The sequence below is a fragment of the Chiloscyllium punctatum genome, chromosome 37, assembly GCF_047496795.1.
Source record: "Chiloscyllium punctatum isolate Juve2018m chromosome 37, sChiPun1.3, whole genome shotgun sequence".
In the NCBI taxonomy this organism is placed as follows: domain Eukaryota; kingdom Metazoa; phylum Chordata; class Chondrichthyes; order Orectolobiformes; family Hemiscylliidae; genus Chiloscyllium; species Chiloscyllium punctatum.
This window is the reverse complement of record NC_092775.1, coordinates 10,052,108-10,071,884: the sequence shown is the minus strand read 5'-3', so window position 1 is coordinate 10,071,884 and position 19,777 is coordinate 10,052,108. Positions and strand designations below refer to the sequence as shown.

General features: G+C 41.5%; 1 protein-coding gene across 2 annotated transcripts in view; it reads left to right on the top strand.

The window, feature by feature from the left end:
• Positions 1-19,777, top strand: part of LOC140462849 (serine/threonine-protein kinase 3/4) — a 147,022-nt gene that overhangs the window by 91,735 nt on the left and 35,510 nt on the right. For both annotated transcript variants that reach the window (XR_011954548.1, XM_072556223.1), the window contains exon 10: positions 2,347-2,501. Coding sequence is in view for 1 of the 2 variants with exons in the window: in XM_072556223.1 (XP_072412324.1) it covers positions 2,347-2,501 (155 nt within the window). In the remaining variant the exon portion in view is untranslated. The remainder of the gene's footprint in view (positions 1-2,346; positions 2,502-19,777) is intronic.

Here is a 19,777-nt window from a genome sequence, read left to right as displayed (position 1 = left end):
GTAAATAAGGAATTTCGGTGGCCTAGCCCCATAATGAAATTAAGAAGCAATGCAAATTATTTTAAGAATGAAATTGGAAATTTTAACTGCATTCACAGTTCCCAATCAAATTTTAATTTTTTGCCTTTTTTGACAAGTGTCCATTGTGTTTTGACATAGTTAAAGAAGAATAATAGGCTTTACCGCCCCGATTCTCGTTATCTTCACATGTTTGTGTTCCTGCGTGTGCATTTATTTTGATGAATGAAGGACTGAATTTTGCCAATTAGCTTCTTCCTCTGGGTGATTGTAGAGCAGTGTAACATGCTAACTACTGTAGAAAATTCAGATTTCAGTCAGCTCATAATTCAAGCTGTTGGATAATATTGGGATATTCATAGAATCCCTACAGTGTGGAAGCAGGCCATTTGGCCTATCGAGTCCACACTGACCCTCTGAAGAGAAACTGACTCAGACCCGCCCCATGACCCCCCTCCCTATAACCCTGTATTTCCCATGACCAACCCAACTACCCTGCACATCCCTGGTCAGTCGGAGCAATTTACCATGGCCAATCCACCTGGCCTGCAGGAGGAAACCAGAGCACTCGGTGGGGGGAAACCCATGCAGACCCGGGCAGAATGTGCAAACTCCACGCAGACAGTCACCTGAGGTTGGAATTGAACCTGGGTCCATGGTGTTGTGAGGCAGCATTGCTAACCACTGAGTCACCGTGCCACCCTTTTACTTCTCAAAATGAAATATTTTGAAGCATCGGATGTACCATGTAAACTGTGGCAGTTGTTTGAAAGCAATATTAAGATGTTTAAAATGCAACTGGACTGGGAGCTAATGTCAGTAGAGAGGGTGATGGGTGAATGAGACTTGCAAGTTTGGATGCACATAGCAGTGGTCAGCTTTAGGATGTGAAATATCAGAAACCAGGCACGATGGATGTGGTCTCTGAATGGTCTCCCTCTAATATATCTCTAATTGAAGCAACCTGTCACTACTATCCTGTCAGAGTTTTGTTATAAACATCAATCACTTCTTTACATTGACTTCACCTGACAAAGGAGCAGCACTCTGACAGCTTGTGATCTGAAACAAACCTGTTGGATTACAATCTGGCGATGTGTAGCTACTCACCTTTTTTAACATTGAATAGTGAACCTCTTCACTTCATGCACTCATCCTGTATTCCTGATTCAGATTGCTCTTTATTGGCACTCATATGTAGATCTTATGCCAGAGCTTTCCAAACTGCAGGGTGGGACTCACATGGAGTCGCATGTTCTCAGGCAGCAGTAGTAACCCCCCATCCTCCCAACTCTCGGAGCATTGCTATCCCAACATGGGAATGGGCCAAAACTAAGCAACATCAGGTCCCAAGGTAATTTGGAGGAATATTATAAAGCAAAATCTGTCACTGAGTCACATAAGGTGATATCAGGACAGATGACCAAAAGTTTAGTCAAAGATGTCAGTTTTAATGAACACCTTGGAGGAGGAAAAAGAGTCAGAGGTTGAAGGGAGTGATTCAAGAGCTTAGATCAATGCTTCCCAAACCTTCTCACTGTGTGACCCTATTTTGAGGCTTAAAAGTTGTTGGGATTCTGCAGTGGGTGGTGAGGGAGGGATGTGGGATGCGCAGTCAGGTGGTGAATTCAGCTGTGTGGGGAGATCTGTGGTATTGAAATTGGTATTTCAGTACACTTCGTAGATGCACATTTCTTTAGTTCCTCAGGACGTGTATCTCAGTTCAGTTCGGTCACAGTTGATCTGTATCTTAACTCCATCTACCTGCCTGGTTCCGGTACCCCTGCCTAACACATACTGATACATTTTATTTTTCCTCCTGTTCTTCACCTTGCGCCTTTCTTGAGATACAGGAATCTGGTCCATCACTGACTTTGTAGCCAGCAATGTCCTCCTTCTGTGATTTATGAAGAACAGATGGCATGAAGTGCGATCATATGGACAACAGCTGTCTGATATTCTCCCCAGCACAAAATGGGGGCCTGTTAACCATCAAGTCAGTGCTGCTCCTTTTGAAAGGAACATCCAATTTCGTAACAGACACCAGGCTTTTCTCATAACTCTGCAGAAGTGTCCTCTTCAGGAACATGTTTTAGGCTGACTGCCCCCTCCTACATAAGTTGACTTCTTAAGAGGGATAAGAATGAAAGTGAGCATTCCATAAATCTCCACTCATTTTAAGTCTGTGTTTGGCATACAGAGCTGCAGTGTTCATTTTGCAATCTGAAATATTGCTCTATACTGAATATTCAGTTTAACTACTGAGGCTTTTCCATTCCTTTGCTGCCTTTTAATTCCGTCTTTTTTTTAATATATATTACGAAACAGGAAATGAGGAGACCGTGCAGCAAAGCAAACCATCCTTCCTGGAGTACTTTGAACAGAAAGAGAAAGAAAACCCAGCAAACAGTCACGGTAATCGCAACGCACTTCAGAACTCCTCTGATAACTGGAAGGTACCGCAGGATGGGGACTTTGAATTTGTAAGTAATGGAAGATTGGGTTTAATTCAATTTGATAAAGGAATAGGAAAGTTCTACTCAGTACTTTTCCTGTCTCAGATGAGAATAAATAGACAAGTTCTTTTCCCTGGGTTGGGGAAGTTCAGAACTAGAAGGCATAAGTCTAGGGTGAGGGGGGAAAGATTTAAAAGGGACCTAAGGATCACCTATTTCACACAGAAGGTGGTCCGTGTTTATGGATTGAGCTGCCAGAGGATGTGGTGGGCGCTGGTACAATTACAGCATTTGAAAGTCATCTGGATGGGTATACGACCAGGAAGGGTTTAGACGGATATGGGCAAAATGCTGGCAAATGGGACTAGATTAATTTAGGATATCTGGTCGGCATGGAAGCATTGGACTGAAGGGTCTGTTTCCATGCTGTACATCTCTATGACTGCACGGCTGTCTCTTTTTTTTTAGATTAAGGCTTATTTCTATAAACTAGACTGACACTTGAAGCTCAAGTGCAATGTTCAGGAAGGGTGTTGATGAGAGCATCAATATATGAGAGGTTTGAACTGATGAGGTGATGTTGAAGACGCCCTAGTCACAGTTCATAAGGAGCAAGGCATTTCTCTGCCCAGGCCAACAATTTCAATGCAACTATTGGCTGCAATTTTGGGGAAAAAATGAAAATGTTCTTCGCAAAACAATGCTATTGCATTCCAAAATTATCTCGTTGCACATTTGGATGTTGGCATTGTGAAGAGAGGCTTTTCAAATAGCATCCCTATCTTATTTGTCTTGTCTTCCCCAAATACATTTCTTCCCAACGCAAGTGTATAGTGAGAAATTAGTTATTTTCATGAGCACTTTTCATAACTACTTCATCTTTTTTAATGCATGGGATGTGATACACTGAGGGTACCTGGTTTCTTTGCAGTGAATTTGTGCAAATTATGAGCAGTGGTTTGAAACAGGGGAAGAAAGATTTGCTTCAAAATCCTGCCTGTGGCCATATGCTGGAGGTGCAATAAGCTTGTAAATAATTTAAACTTTCTGTAGATTGCAGATATTCATAGATATTTATTTAGAATTTGTAACAAAGAAACAGAACATTTGGCCCAACTGATCTGTGAATCATAGTTTTGCTGGTGTACACGTGTAACACAGTATTTTCTGAACTTAATTTACTTTATCGTATCACAATACCCTTATTTTATAGTGATGAAAGGAATGTAAGAATTTGGTGACTCAGTGGTTAGCACCGCTGCCTCATAGTGCCAGTGACTTCGGTTCGATTCTACCCTCTGGCGACTGTCTGCGTGGAGTTTGCACATTCTCCTGTGTCTGTGTGAGTTTACTCCAGGTGGGTTTCTTCCCACAGCCCAGAGATATGCAGGTTAGGTGGATTGGCAGTGCTAAATTGCCCATAGTGTGCAGGAATGTGTAGGTTAGGTGGGTTAGCCATGGGAAATGCAGGGTTATGAGGATTGGGTGGGGGGGTGGGAGGTGTCTGGATGGGATGCTGTTCAGAGGGTCGGTGTGGACTCGATGGGCCGAATGGTCTGCTTTACACTGTGTTTCTATGAATTAGGATTAGGCCTTTGCAGCAACCCTTAAATGCTCTGAGGTTCAGGAAGATCGTGGCCGACTTTCTATCGCAGTTGCCCTTTATCACACTATCTCCCATGTCCCTTGATTGCCTAGTTGTTGAAAGATCTGTCAATCTCAGTCTTGAATATACCAACTGAGTATCTGTAGCCTCCTTGGGTGGAGAATTACAAATGTGTACTTACCAGCATCCACTTTAAAGGTGTTTGTCACAAAATTTGTTATTGCATCCACTTAGTGACATGTTGGTTTGCAAAGCAAAATTGTTGTACAGTTCTGGGTGCCACATTATAAGGTTGTGGACACAGTATAGAAGAGATTTGCTGAGGTTTTGGGCATGTGAAACTTCAGTTATGATGATAAATTAGAGAGGTTAGCTCTGTTGTTCTTGGAAAGAAGAAAGTTAAAAGGCAAACTGATAGAAGTTTTCAAAATCTTGAGAGATCTAGATAGAGTCAATAAGGAGAATCTGTTCCTCGTCAGAAAAATATCAAGAATGCAAAGGTGCAGATTGAAAATGATTTGCAAATCTAACAAATATAAAATGAGAAAAATCTTTTGCATGCAAGTGGTTCTGGTTTGCAATGTACTGCCTGGAAGTGTGGTGGAGAGGTGGTCAATTGAGGCATTCAAGAGAGTATTGGATGATTATTTAAATAGAAACTTTGCACAAGGGTACGGGGACAAAAGCAGGAAAATGGCACAGTCATAATTTTCACTGAAGAGTGGTTATAGACACAATGGGCTGAATGGCCTCCTCCACTGAAAGAGTTCTGTGGTTCAGTGAAATCAGAAGGTGAATGCTTGCACCTCTCTAAAATCTTTAATAAGCCCTATGGCTTGATCTTTTCTGACAAGTTTGAAACTGTAGCGTAGTCATTATGTTACTTGACTGGTAATTCAAAGACTTGATATTGACAGCAGCTATGGAATTTAAATTCAGATTTTTAAATAATAACTTGTGGATAAAATGTTAGTGTTAATATTGGTAACCATGAGCGCCAGATTGTCGCATAAACCTATCCATCTCACTAATATCCTTCTGGGTAGTAAGTCTGCTGCCCATGCCTAGTCTCTTCTATATGTGACTCTAGAGCCATTGCAATATGGCCCTTAACTATCCTTTGAATTGGCTGAGCAAGACACTCTGCTGTCAAGAGCATTTGCAGATGGGCAACAGATGCTGATTTTGCCAGTGACGCCCATATCCCACGAATGAATATTTTAAAGAATGCTCCATTGACAGATTCTCCTGTATACAATATAGTTCATCTTTTATTCCTTTGAACAGCACATATATTTTTCTTGGACATAAGTATCATTATTCTGTTTTGTTCTTAAAAAATGCTTTTTAAGTGTTTTTAGGCATTTTACAGAATGCAAGAACAGTGGTGTCAGTTTGATTGTTTCCTGATTAGTCTTCCAGACCACACTCCTATCTTATCACTGGTTGCCGTGAAAGATTGCATACCTCTCAGCATACGAATGCTCAATAAATACGATGGCTGTTATTATGCCTATAACTACTGCCACAGTTGCTGTGAGATGGCTTGGAGGCTAAAGGCATTCAGAGTTACTGAACCGAGATGCCTGCATCAGAGCTGAGATAAACAGGATGCTGACAAGTCTCTAATAGAACATGAGGATTTTTTTTTTCCATCACTAGCAAGGCCAGTATTTCTTGCCCATTCCTAATATCCCTTGCAAAGGTAATGGTGACCATCTCCTTGAGTCACTGCAATCCATTACCATAAAGGTATGTGCACAGTGCTGTTCGAGTGCATTCCAGAATTTTGATCAAGCAAGCACTGAAGGAACATTGATATATTTCCAGGTAAGGATGGTGAGTGGCTTTGAGGAAGAACCACAGGTGATAGAGTTCCCATACATCATCTGCCTTGTCCTTGTAGATGCGAGAGGTCACAGATTTGGAAGGTGCTGTCACAGGAGCCTTAGTGAGTTACTGCAGTGTGTTTTGTCATTGTGTGGGGCTGATAAAGGGAGTGTGCGCTTCATGTGCTGAATGATGCTGTTTTGTCCTGAATGATGTTTAACTTCGAGTGTTCCTGGAACTGAACTTATCCAGGAATGAACGAGTGAGTGTTTCATCACAGTCTTGACTTGTGCCTTTTAGATCCCAGAGAGAGATTTTGGAGAGTCAGGTGATGAGTTACTCACCACAGAATTCAGTGTTTCATCTGGTCTTCCAGCCCATTATTTGTTTGGCTAGTTCAGTTAAATGTTAGTGTTGTAGGAAGTCTCTGATAAGTACAGATGAATGGAGCCCCTGTGTTAATTGCTGTTTAGCCCAAATACCTATAAGAAAGTCCTTTTGATAGGAATACATCATGAATACCAAATAACGAAAACAGGGTCCCATATTGTGTGTCGGTAATAGGATTCCACATAAACAGAGTCCCGTGTTAATTACTTTAGCAAGAGAAGGTTGTTTGAGGAAATTTCCTCAGCAGACCTATTTCATTTAAAACAACTTCCCAAACTATACCTTTGCTGCTTTGTGTGATGTGCTTATCCTTTAAGCTCAGTACTGTAAACTTGGCAGGGAACTGGACCTTGCACTCCTCTGCTTGATTTGTCGGATAAACAAGTGACAAATTGAACTTTCCCAGTGCATTTGTAAGGCAGCAAAGTATGTTCTGAAGGCTGAGGATACATTCGAAAATGTCAGAAAACTCAGGAAAATCTCAGGCTCTGTTGTAGCTAACCAACAGGTTTCAAATCAATGGCTCTGGTAGTTGCATGTTTGTCTATCAGTCTACTGTTTCATTGTGTGCAGTTGGTTTACTTTAATGGGGGAAACTCATCTGTCCTCCATTCAGGTTGAAACCTATGTTTATTAAATTGGCGTTGTAGGTTATATGATGTGCATTTCTTTAAATATAAAGCTCATAAGTATATAAAGGCCACGTTCCGGTTCTCCTCCTTACAATGGTAGTCTAGATTCTGATGTCTGAAAGCTGAGAGCTCCAGGCCTGTATTTTCATGGAATTGTGCTGACTCCAGAGACAATGGTAGAAGAGACCTGATTCACAGATTCTGCTCCCAGTCCTGGCACCAACACGGTTTGCTGGCAAAATACAAGGCTGAAGACAGTAGGCCCTCATTCCTCATCTAGCTGTGTACTGTAAAAATTGGACATCTCCTCTTTGCCCCTGCCACCTGCGATTTTCATAAAAACTGGCTAGAGCACGTGGCTTGCAGTCACCAGAAGCTTTGTCCACCATCGTCTGGATTTGGAAACCTATTGACGAATATATTGTATTGGTCTTATCCATGTCTCCTATTTCATACCTTCTAAGCTCCTGAATTCCCTGTCGGATACATTGTTGGCTATCTTAACAGTCCTGAAACTTAGCCTCCAATAGAGGGAAACACCCTCTGTGTCCACCTTGTCAAACATTTTGTAACTATAAAAATCTCTATCAGGTTACCCCTCATTCTTCTCTTATTTTTAGAGATCAGAGCACTGGTCTGTTAAGCCTTTTCTGATCAATAAGATCTCTGAGTTCTGGTCTCATTCTGTAATTTTTTTTGCACATTTTCCAGCGCCTCTAATATCCTGATTCTTCTGGAGTGTTTCTCTCAGTTCTTCGGTAGATTTTTCTTCAGGTTCAAGCATCAGTGTAAAAATCTTCCATCCTTTAATTTCACCTGTACTTTGCAGGGAGTAAGTGAAATGGGTTGCGGACAGTAAGTGGTGACAGAGCCTCAAATGTGACGAATTTTCATGCGGTGCTTCGGATAGTCAGAATGACTGGACCTTGTTGACACTCAGCACCAGAAAATTGCAATTGTAGTGAAACTACTTAAAACCTTAATATGTGTGCTAAATCATTGTTTTATCACTTTGCCCTTTCAGTACTGGGAGCTGTGTAATTTCATGAGGATAGTATGTTGAATTCTTCAGTAATAAGGTTGTAGCCTTCATAGCGTTACGTTCAGTTGCCTCTGACATGAAGGTCAGTTGATCAAGGAGTTTTTTTAGATTAGATTAGATTACTTAGTGTGGAAACAGGCCTTTCAGCCCAACAAGTCCACACCGACCCACCGAAGTGCAACCCACCCAGACCCATTCCCCTACATTTATCCCTTCACTTAACACTACGGGCAATTTAGCATGGCCAATTCACCTAACCTGCACATTTTTGGTCTGTGGGAGGAAACCGGAGCACCGGAGGAAAATCATTACAAACTGCAGCTAAATCCAGAATTTAAGAGCATTTACTTTAGAAATGCTCAATATCCATTTCCTCAGGGATATCTGGAGTTATTTCTGCTTTGACGAGATCTTGCTGTCAATCTAACCGTTTAATTACAAAGCTTTGTAGGTGTTAGTTTAAGTTCAGCAGTCATGAGTGAAATTGTTCAAATGTCTTTATTTCCTAATGTGCTGAGAAAGCATTCTTGCTTTGTCCCTCTATAATCCCATCGTCTCCTCAACGTATTGGCTTATTGAGAGCTGCGATGTTCAGTGATCCTTTCATGTGGACCATGTTTATGGTTACTCAGCAGGAATCAGTAGTTAATGATCAGGAGTTAGAGATCTGCTTGATACTTTTCTCTCAAAGCTGGTTAACATGACAGGCTCAACATTGGATCTTTTGCTCTGCATGTTCTCGTATTGCACCAGGTTGAAAGTTTATCTCAGCAGCCATTAAATGGCTCAGTAAAAATTCACGGTTTCTTCCCACTTAACAGGTCCGCCCATCTCCTGAAGGCTCATGGGGATCTGCATATAAATTAGGAGCAGAAGCAGACCACTTGATTCCTTGAGCCTGCTTTACCATTCAGTAAGATCATGGCTAATGTGATTGCTCCAGACTGGACAAATGCAACGTTTTGCACATTTTTCTCTTTTTTTTCCAGATCTTTACCCATTCCCTTAGCCTTCCATATCCCTTGTAGCCTGCTTATGTTCACTTATTTAAAATAAAAATAGAAAATACTTTCAAAACTTTTATGCCTTCATAACCTACCTTTATAAATACCTTTCTGTCATCAGCAAATTTAGCAACCACACCTTTTGGTTCCTTCATTCAAGTCTTTTTTAAACTGTGAGGTGTTGAGGTCCGAGCACTGTGACACATCATTTGTTGCAATTCACTCAACACAAAAAGGCCATTTATGCCTATGTATTACTTCCTGTTAGCTAGTCAATCTCCTACCCATGCCAAGATGTTACCCCCATTCAGTGAGCTTTTATTTTCTGCAAAGCTTTGACATGACTTCTCATCAAATTCCATCTAGGGGTTTTGTTCCTATTTGTAAGGATGTTGCCAGGGTTGAAGGGTTTGAGCTATAGTGAGATGCTAAATATGCTGAGGCTATTTTCCCTGGAGCATCAGAGGCTAAGGGGTGACCTTGTAGAGATTCATAAAAATCAAGAGAAGCATGGATAGGCTAAAGAGACAAGGTCTTTTCCCTGGAGTTGGGGGAATCCAGAACTAGAGGGCATAGGTTTAGGGTGGTGGAGGCTGATACAATTATAGTTTTAAAAGCCATCTGGATGGGTACATGAATAGGAAGGGTGTAGAGGAATATGGGCCAAATACTGGCACATGGGACTAGATAAGGTTTGGCTATCTGGTTGGTATGAACAAGTTGAACCGAAGGATCTGTTTCTGTGCTGTACATCTCTATGACTATGTATGTGACACAGGTAATCAAGCTCGCCCATCATTTTGAATCTGAGTTCAAGAAACATTCACCCATCTTTTGTCCATTAGGAATTAAATTTATTTTTTAAAGTGAATGGCAAATACTGGTCAACTCCTAAGCGCTGACCCAAAATTACAAAGCTGGATGAAGGCATTTTCAGCATGGTACTCTGTAACTGGCGGACTGTCACTGGGGCCACAGTTCGTATTAGTACCTTGGAGGAGGGGAATTAAAATGCTGTTGCCAAGTTTGCACATGAAGCAAAAGTAGTTGGGAAGTCAAATAGTGACCATGACTAAGGGATAAGTGAGGTGATTAGGAAAATGTGATTTAGGCACTTTGTCAGGAAGTGTAGAGTTTAAATGGATAAAGATGATCCATGTATGTAAAAAAAATGTTAGGTGCAAATTTAGCAGGTAATAGGGAAGGCAAAATAAAAGTTGGCTTTTATTTCAAAGGGAATGGAGTATATAAACAAGCAAGTCTTGCTCAAACCATACAAGATGCTGGCCAGATCACAGCTGGAATACTGCAATAAGTTTGGCCCCCTTGTCTAAGAAAGGATATAGTCACATCTGAGGCCGACCAGAAAAGGGTCACTAACCTGATACTGGGTATGGAAGGACTGCGATATTTGGCTGGGCCTGTACTCATTGGAATTTTGTAGAATGACAGGTGAACTTATTGAAACATATGAAAGTACTTGCTGAGTTGCTGTTTCTCAGAGTGGGGGGTCTAGAACCAGTAGGAAGTGAGAACTGCAGATGCTGGAGATCAGAGCTGAAAATGTGTTGCTGGAAAAGCGCAGCAGTTCAGGCAGCATCCAAGGAGCAGGAGAATCGACGTTTCGGGCATAAGCCCTGAAGAAGGCTTATAGAGGGGAATGAATGTTTGAAATTCCCTACCCCAGAGAATCTGTAGAGGCTAGATCACAAAGTAATTAAAGAGGAGGTAGATACATTTTTGAAATTTCATGGTGTTGACAATTATGCTGAACTGGCACTCAATGGGTTGACATCTGTGGTAGATTAGTCATACTTGTTAAATGCAAGAGTAGGCTTGAAGGACTGAATGTCCTCCTTGTTTCTTCTTGTCTCACTCTTCCAATCTGTCTGGAGGTCAACGTTCTCCATGATTATCATACCTTTTTGATGAGCTCTCAATATTTCCTCTTTTATACTCTATCCCACTATATAGTTACTGTTAAGGAGCCTGTGCAGAACTCTCACATGGAGGCTTCTTGCCTTTATCATTTCTCATCTCTAACCAAACTACTACTGTATTCTAGTTTTCTGAACTCAGATCATCTCTTTCTGTTGTGTAATATTTAACAGACCTATACCTAACACTTTTCCAAAAGGGGATCTTTTTCACACAGAGGTGGTGCATGTACGGAATGAGCTACCAGAGGAAGTGGTGAGGGCTGGTACAATTACAGCATTTTAAAAGGCATCTGGGTGGGTATATCAATAGGAAGGGTTTGGAGGGATATGGGTTAAATGTTGGCAAATGGGACTAGATTTATTTAGGACATCTGGTCGGCATGGACGAGTTTGACCGAAGGTCTGCTTCTGGACTGTGCATCTGAGTCTAACTTCCTGTCCTTTGAATATTCAGTTCTGATCCATATCATCCTGCTCTATGCCTCTGTATTGGCTATCAGCTCGTAGGGTCTGTTTCTGTGCTGTACATCTCTATGCCTCTGCTATTTGCATTATCAGGTGTTTTATTTCAATTGCTGTGACACAGCATTTAGTTTAGCCTTATCTATTGATTCACTCAAATTTTAAATTAGAAAATGAGAAAATTAGCATTTGTGAGAAAAAATTGGCTTTAGTAAGAAGTGTGTTCTGGAGAAATTAATGAGGCTAAAGATTCTTAAATCCCCAGGACCTGATGGTCTTTATCCCAGAAGGTGAAGGAAATGGCTGTAAAGATGGTCAATTCATTGGTGATTCTCTTCCAAAATTCTCTAGATTATGGAATGATTCTTGCAGATCGGAAGTTGGCAAATGTCTCTGCAGTGTTTAAAAAGGAAGCGAGAGAGAAAAACTGAACTATGAGCCCGTTGGCCTTGCGTCAGTAGTCAGGAAAATGCTTGAACTTAGAAATTACTAATCAACTGTTTGGATGTGTCATGAGACAGCTCTAGAGCAGTTGGAACCTCAACTTGTGTCTTCTCGTTCAGAGGTAGGGACACTACCACTCTGCCAAAACAATGGGTTAAGTAAATACCTAACTGATACACCAATTGGGTGTGGTCAGCATCGATTTGGAAATGAGAAATCATATTTTAAAAACTGCAAGTTCTTTTGAGATGTTAGAAACAAAATTGATAAAGGAAAGTCGATGAATGTAGTATTCTTGGATTTTCAGAAGTCTTTTATTAAAGTTCACCACTGGAGGCTGGCTAAAATAAAATTAAAACAGATAGGATATGAGGTAATGTACTGCCATGACACGGCAGGAATAAATGCATCTTTCTTATGTTGACAGGCTGTAATGAGTGAGAAACCATGAGGATCTATATTCACACCTGTTGGGGGCCAAATGTAATAATTCCAAACTTGAAGATGATACGAAGCTAAGCGGGAATTTGTGTTGAGGAAGATTTGGTCAGATTTAGTGGACAGGCAGGAACATTGCAGATGGAAAAAAAAATGGCAAAATTAGGTTGTCCACTTTGATAGGAGAAACAGATACGTAGACAATATTTTTTTAAATGGTAAGAGGCTAGTAAATGTACACAGAGACACAGGTGCCTTTGTCATTTGCACCTCAAGAACTTCTTTCTTCAACTCAGGCTTATGTTGTCAGATTTACATTTGTCCACTGAAGATAAATCAAGATTTCGATTTTTGTGTCAATTTGTTGAAACCAGGATGTTGGGAGGAATAGTGTTAGATAAGTTTGCAGCTCCTGAGTGACACGGTCAGATTTGCTTCATATGCAATCTGAAAAATAGTGAAAAGTCAAGGATTGAAACCACTGTAATTTTTTTTAAACAGTACAAAAGATGCATTCGTGAAACATAGCTAGTTTTGATTATGATTGCATTTAATGATCAGGTATTTGAGATTTTGTTTGTGCAGCAAATTGTATAAATTTGTATAAATCTTTCCTCAATCCCTGCTAATAACTTGACAGTCTTTGTATTCTTAGGACATTGCATCATTCATATTGCCAGAGCAGCAATTGATTTAGCAGGATATTGATGCAAGGTATGAGGAATTGCCTTTGTTGTAAGGTTTGAAAGGTGTTTCATTGTCTACAGATTGAAGCAGTCCCCACTGATAAGAGGGACCATGTTAAAATAAATTACATAACGGCAATAGACTATTTGGCCCAACAAATCTGTGCTGGTCTTGGTGCTCCACATGGACCAACTCCTGCCCCTCTCCTAATCCCATTGACATATCCTTCAATTACTTTCTTTCTCATGCATTTTTCTGGTTTGGCCTTGAATTCATTTTTACTATTCACCTCAGCTCTTACCTGTGGTAGTGAGTTCTACATTCTTGCAATTTCTCAAGGTTTACTCAGCATAGACAATAAATACTGACCCTGTCAGTGATTCCCACACCCCACGAGTGAATTAAACAAAAAAACACCTTTGGGTGTAAAAATTTCTCCTAAATTCCTTGCTATATTCCTCCTGATCCTATGGAATGCCAGGTGTTAATGTCTTATTTTTGTGGTCATATAATAAATCTGAGTAATAAATAAAATAGGGTAGAGAGAAGGCTATGCTTTTGCTGTCTTGTTTGTGCCACATTAGTTGATTTTGGCCTGATCTCTCATATGAGCTGTCACATGCCAGAGAACTGAGAGCATCACCTATGGTTGGTTGCCAGTTCAGTACTAATGGGGTGCTGCATTTTCAGAGTTAGACATGAAAGGAGCTGTTACCTTTTCTAATATTTATCTTTCAACTGACTTGACTGAAAAGAATAAAAGTTGAAACTGCAAGTGCTGCCAGACCTGGTGAGCTTTTCCAGCAATTTGTTTTTGCTGTTGTTGACTAAAGCAGGGTTTATGCTTCATAGAATCCCTATAGTGTGGAAACAGGCTATTCAGCCCATCGAGTCCACTCACTCTCAGAAAAGCATCCCACTCAGATTCCCCCCACATTTCCAACTAGCCAGCACCTCCCTGGACACTATGGGGCAATTTACCTTAGTTAATCCACCTAACCTTTATATCTTTGGAGTGTGGGAGGAAACTGGAGCACCTGGAGGAAACCCACACATAGAGAGAATGCGCAACCTTCACATTGACAGTGTCCTAGGGTGGGTTAGAACCTGGGTCCCTGGCGTTGTGAGGCAGTAGTGTTAACACAGAGTTAACCTGCCACTTGTTTATCATGTTGTTTGTATTGGGAGCTTGCTGCATTTAAATTGGCTACAGTGCTTCTCGTTTATTTCCAAAATGTACTTCTGGCTCCAAAGCATTAAGGGATGTCTAGAGCTTGTGAAAGAAGTGTGGGCGGCACGGTGGCATAGTGGTTAGCACTACTGCCTCACAGCGCCAGAGATCCGGGTTCAATTCCCACCTCTGGTGACTGACTGTGTGGAGTTTGCACGTTCTCCCTGTGTCTGCGTGGGTTTCCTCCGGGTGCTCCGGTTTCCTCCCGTTTCCTCCCACAGTCCAAAGATGTGCAGGTCAGGTGAATTGGCCATGCTAAATTGCCCGTAGTGTTAGGTAAAGGGTAAATGTAGGGGTATGGTGTGGGTTGCGCTTCGGTGGGGCGGTGTGGACTTGTTGGGCCGAAGGGCCTGTTTCCACACTAAGTAATCTAATCTAATCATTGCAAGTAATCCTTTTAGTTATCGCAAAGCTGCCTCCCTTTCCCCAGCATTGGTGAGGCACTCTTTGTGCCACCACAGATTGTTACTTAATGTTGTCTTCCTTCAAGAGAAAAATAGATTGGAGCAAAGTATTATCAGTCAGAGGCTGTTGTGGGTGACATAATGAGATGCATCCTCTTCCTGACTCTGCAGAATCTCTCATTAAAATCAGACTACATTTAAAATGGCTTTTGTTACAATTGGGAAACTGCTGTCTTATTAAAATGATTGCTGAGCTGGAGGCAGCATCCCATTGCATCAGTCCACACCCTTCACTTCAAACTTGATTAAAAGGCACCCCTGCCCCTCAAAACAAATTGCCTAATCTATCTTCATGCCCTACCTCAACTGTCAAAAGAGCCTGTCTAGTTGAAGTGTACCCTTGTTACTGGGGAGTTATGTTTCAGGGGAGTACGTTTACCAACAGATAGAAATATAGAAATGTCATGAAGCAAATAATGTGTTAATGAATACATCCATAAATTCCGTTAGAAGCTCAGAACTGTTACTACTGTTTAAGCATTGTAATATTTGAATTATTGTTGTAAGATTGTTCATAAAGTCCTGCCTGTTTGGTAAGTAAAATGTCATAAAAATTGAGTTGCAGATGATTTTATTCAAGTCCTTTACAATCTCCACCACCCATTTTCCCCCCACGCCCCCAAAATAACAACCATGAAGGCATTAATTCATGTTGAAACCCTGCTACCATGAATGTTAGCAGTCTCAAACAGCTATCTGTGAGCTGAGAATTTTAGTCATCATGAGTAGCATCAATTTTGAATGTGATTGCAGATTCCCATGGAGGTCAGTAGGTATAGTTAGAGTGGAACCTTTGGAAATTTTTGTAAGATCATAGTAGGAACATAGGTAGATCATTTATCTCTTGAGCTTCCTTCACCATTCACTAAAATCATGACGGCCTTGATTGCGGCCTTAACTCCATTTTCCTGTCTGTCTGCCATAATCCTCAACTCCCTTGTCAGTCAAAAATCTGCCTAACTCCGTCTTGAATGTATTCAATGACCCAGCCTTCATTATGCAGTGGTGTAGAGAATTCCAAACACTAAGGGTCCTCCAAGGGCAACCATGTCTCTTAGCTTCCATCGTACATGTGTTGAGAGATTTGCTTTTACAAAATAATCTCTAGAGTCTTGGGGCACAGGTTAATAATTGTTTAGAGACCCAACATTAGGAGAGCCAGCCTGAGAACCCGTTACCCCTTATCTTGAAACACTTATCGCCTTGGTTCTGAATTTCTCCACAAGAGTAAATGTCCAGCATCTAACTTGTCAAGCCCCCTCAAAATCTCATGTTTATAATTGGATTAATTCATTAGATTATACTAACAATAATCATAAAAGCAATTATTGTTGATTGTCTAACATTCTAATTCCTCCACAGCCTTGCCCCCTATCCATCAAAGTAACTTTCTTCATCTTTGCCATCTCTACCTTCCTCTAATTCTGGCATCTTGAATGTCTTCAAATTATTTCAAATCTGTCTGGATCTTGAGATCTGGGGTTTCTTCCTTAAATTTCTCTAAATCTCTTTTGTCCCTTGAAGACACTCCTCAAATCCTCCTGCTTTAACCTAATCATGGCTTGGAGTCAAAATTTCTCTACTAAAAGTTGTCATGGGACATTAATGGTACTACATAAATGCAAGTTGTCATACTCATGAATCAGTATTTTTTTATTTAGCTTTGTGTGGTCTTAACTGCTTATTATTCCTTCAGTGGATCTCTTTGACACTAGATTCTTTATCTGCCACTAACTAAATGCAAATTTCTATGCAAATGCTGGTTGCTTTTTGGAATATTTCATTGTGTTGCCTTTTAATGCTGATACAAAGGTCTCCCATCTCAGTAGTGTGGTGTTTCATTTGCGTTCAATCTTTATTCTCAGACTAAGTTGATAATATAGGCAGAATTTTCTGTGCAGGGTGAGGAAATATTGTGTCGTCGGTGGTGGTGCTTTATTGAATACGATATTAATCTGGACTGCTTTCTGTCAGTTCAAGTGAAAGTATGAAATCTCATGGCGCTATTCAAAGAGCAGGGGAGTGCAAGAGAAGTTTGGATGAAAGAACTTTTCCAGTCTGTTTTCTGAATATTTCTAAGTATTTTTGAAGTGCATTAAACATACTGCATATCTACATCCCCGAGTGATGGAGGTAATTTTAAAAAAGAAAAACATTTGTTTTATGCTGACTTCTTACAACACTCAGCTGGAAAATTTCAAACTATTCCTTCAATAGCAACCTCTAGAGAGTTAATGTCTAGTGTTGGATCTTAAACACAACAAAAGCACAGAGTGCAGCACTTTCCATTACATGGTATAATGCTCCTGTTGTTTGACAAAACAGCATTTAAAGTGAGCAATACCTCCGCTTCAAGCTACGACCATTAGTAAGAGACAATCTAATCACTGCACCTTGACATTCATCACTGAATCCCCCACTAGAGGGAAATCAGGAGGGCAAAACGGGGACATGAGATAGCTTTGGCAAATAGAATTAAGGAGAATCCAAAGGGATTTTACAAATATATTAAGAACAAAAGGGTTACTAGGGAGAGAATAGGGCCCGTCAAAGATCAACAAGGCGGTCTTCGTGTGGAGCCACAGAAAATGGGGGAGATACTAAATGAATATTTTGCATCAGTATTTACTGTGGAAAAGGATATGGAAGATATAGACTGTAGGGAAATAGATGGTGACATTTTGCAAAATGTCCAGATTACAGAGGAGAAAGTGCTGGATGTCTTGAAACGGTTAAAAGTGGATAAATCCCCAGGACCTGATCAGGTGTACCCAAGAACTCTGTGGGAAGCTAGAGAAGTGATTGCTGGGCCTCTTGCTGAGATATTTGTATCATCGATAGTCACAGGTGAGGTGCCGGAAGACTGGAGGTTGGCAGGTGTGGTGCCACTGTTTAAGAAGGGGGTAAAGACAAGCCAGGGGACTACAGACCGGTGAGCCTGACCTCGGTGGGCAAGTTGTTGGATGGAATCCTGAGGGACAGGACGTACATGTATTTGGAAATTCAAGGACTCATTCTGAATAGTCAACATAGCTTTGTGCGTGGGAAATCATGTCTCACAAACTTGATTGAGTTTTTTGAAGAAGTAACAAAGAAGATTGATGAGGGCAGAGCAGTAGATGTGATCTATATGGACTTCAGTAAGGCGTTCGACAAGGTTCCCTATGGAAGACTGATTAGCAAGGTTAGATCTCATGGAATACAGGGAGAACTAGCCATTTGGATAAAGAACTGGCTCAAAGGTGGAAGACAGAGGGTGGTGGTGGAGGGTTGTTTTTCAGAATGGAGGTCTGTGGCCAGTGGAATGCCACAAGGATCGGTGCTGGGCCCTCTACTTTTTGTCATTTGCATAAATGATTTGGATGTGAGCATAAGAGGTACAGTTAATAAATTTGCAGATGACACCAAAGTTGGAGGTGTAGTGGGCAGCGAAGAGGGTTACCTCAGATTACAACAGGGTCTGGACCAGATGGGCCAATGGGCTGAGAAGTGGCAGATGGAGTTTAGTTCAGATAAATGTGAGGTTCTGCATTTTGGGAAAGTAAATCTTCGCAGGACCGATACACTTAATGGTAAGATCCTAGGGAGTGTTGCTGAACTAAGAGACCTTGGAGTGCAGGTTCATAGCTCCTTGAAAGTGGAGTCGCAGGTAGATAGGATAGTGAAGAAGGCGTTTGGTATGCTTTCCTTTATTGGTCAGAGTATTGAGTATAGGAGTTGAGAGGTCATGTTGCGGCTGTACAGGACATTGGTTAGGCCACTGTTGGAATATTGCATGCAATTCTGGTCGCCTTCCAATCGGAAGGATGTTGTGAAACTTGAAAAGGTTCAGAAAAGATTTACAAGGATGTTGCCAGGGTTGGAGGATCTGAGCTACAGGGAGAGGCTGACCAGGCTGGGGCTGTTTTCCCTGGAGCGTCGGAGTCTGAGGGGTGACCTTATAGAGGTTTACAAAATTATGAGGGGCATGGATAGGATAAGTAGACAAAGTCTTTTCCCTGGGATTGGGGAGTCCAGAACTAGAGGGCATAGGTTTAGGGTGAGAGGGGAAAGATATAAAAGAGACCTAAGGGGCAACTTTTTCACGCAAGGGGTGGTACGTTTATGGAATGAGCTGCCAGAGGATGTGGTGGAGGCTGGTACAATTGCAACATTTAAGAGGCATTTGGATGGGTATATGAATAGGAAGAGTTTGGGAGGGATATGGGTCGGGTGCTGGCAGGTGGGACTAGATTGGGTTGGGATATCTGGTCAGCATGGACGGGTTGGACCGAAGGGTCTGTTTCCATGCTGTACATTTCTATGACTCTATCAGAAGCTCAACTGGACTTGCCACAGAAACATATTGGCTACAAGAGCAGGTCAGAGGCTTGGAATACTGTGGCACATAATATCACCTGACTCCCAAAACCTATTTGTCATCTATGAGGCACAAGTCAGGAGTGTAATGGAATACTCCCCACTTTCCTGGATGGGTGCAGCTCCAACAACTCTCAAGAAGTTAAATGCCATGCAGTTCAAAGCAGCCCACTTAACACCATCCACTCCCTCCACCAGCAATGCTCACCAGCAGCAGTGTGAAACATCTGCAAGATGCATTGCAGAAAGTCACCAACGATCCTTAGACAACACCTTCCATCTAGAAAGACAAGGGCAGCAGATATAAGGGAACGCCATCACCTTCAAGTTCCATCCAAATCACTTAACATCCTGACATGAAAATATGTCACTGTTCCTTCACTGTTTGTGAGTCATAATCCTGGAATTCCCTCCATAAGGCCACAGCAGGTGGACTACAGCGGTTCAAAGCCAGTGATTCCCACATCCCATAAGTGAATTTTAAAAATCAGTGCTATATTTCCTTTATTGTGATACCCGAGACTGAGCTATAGTTAATAACTAGACACTGGATTAGTGGTGCTGGAAGAGCACAGCAGTTCAGGCAGCATCCAACGAGCAGCGAAATCAACGTTTCGGGCAAAAGCCCTTCATCAGGAATAAAGGCAGTGAGCCTGAAGCGTGGAGAGATAAGCTGGAGGAGGGTGGGGTTGGGGAGAGAGTAGCATAGAGTACAATGGGTGAGTGGGGGAGGAGATGAAGGTGATAGGTCAAGGAGGAGAGGGTGGAGTGGAT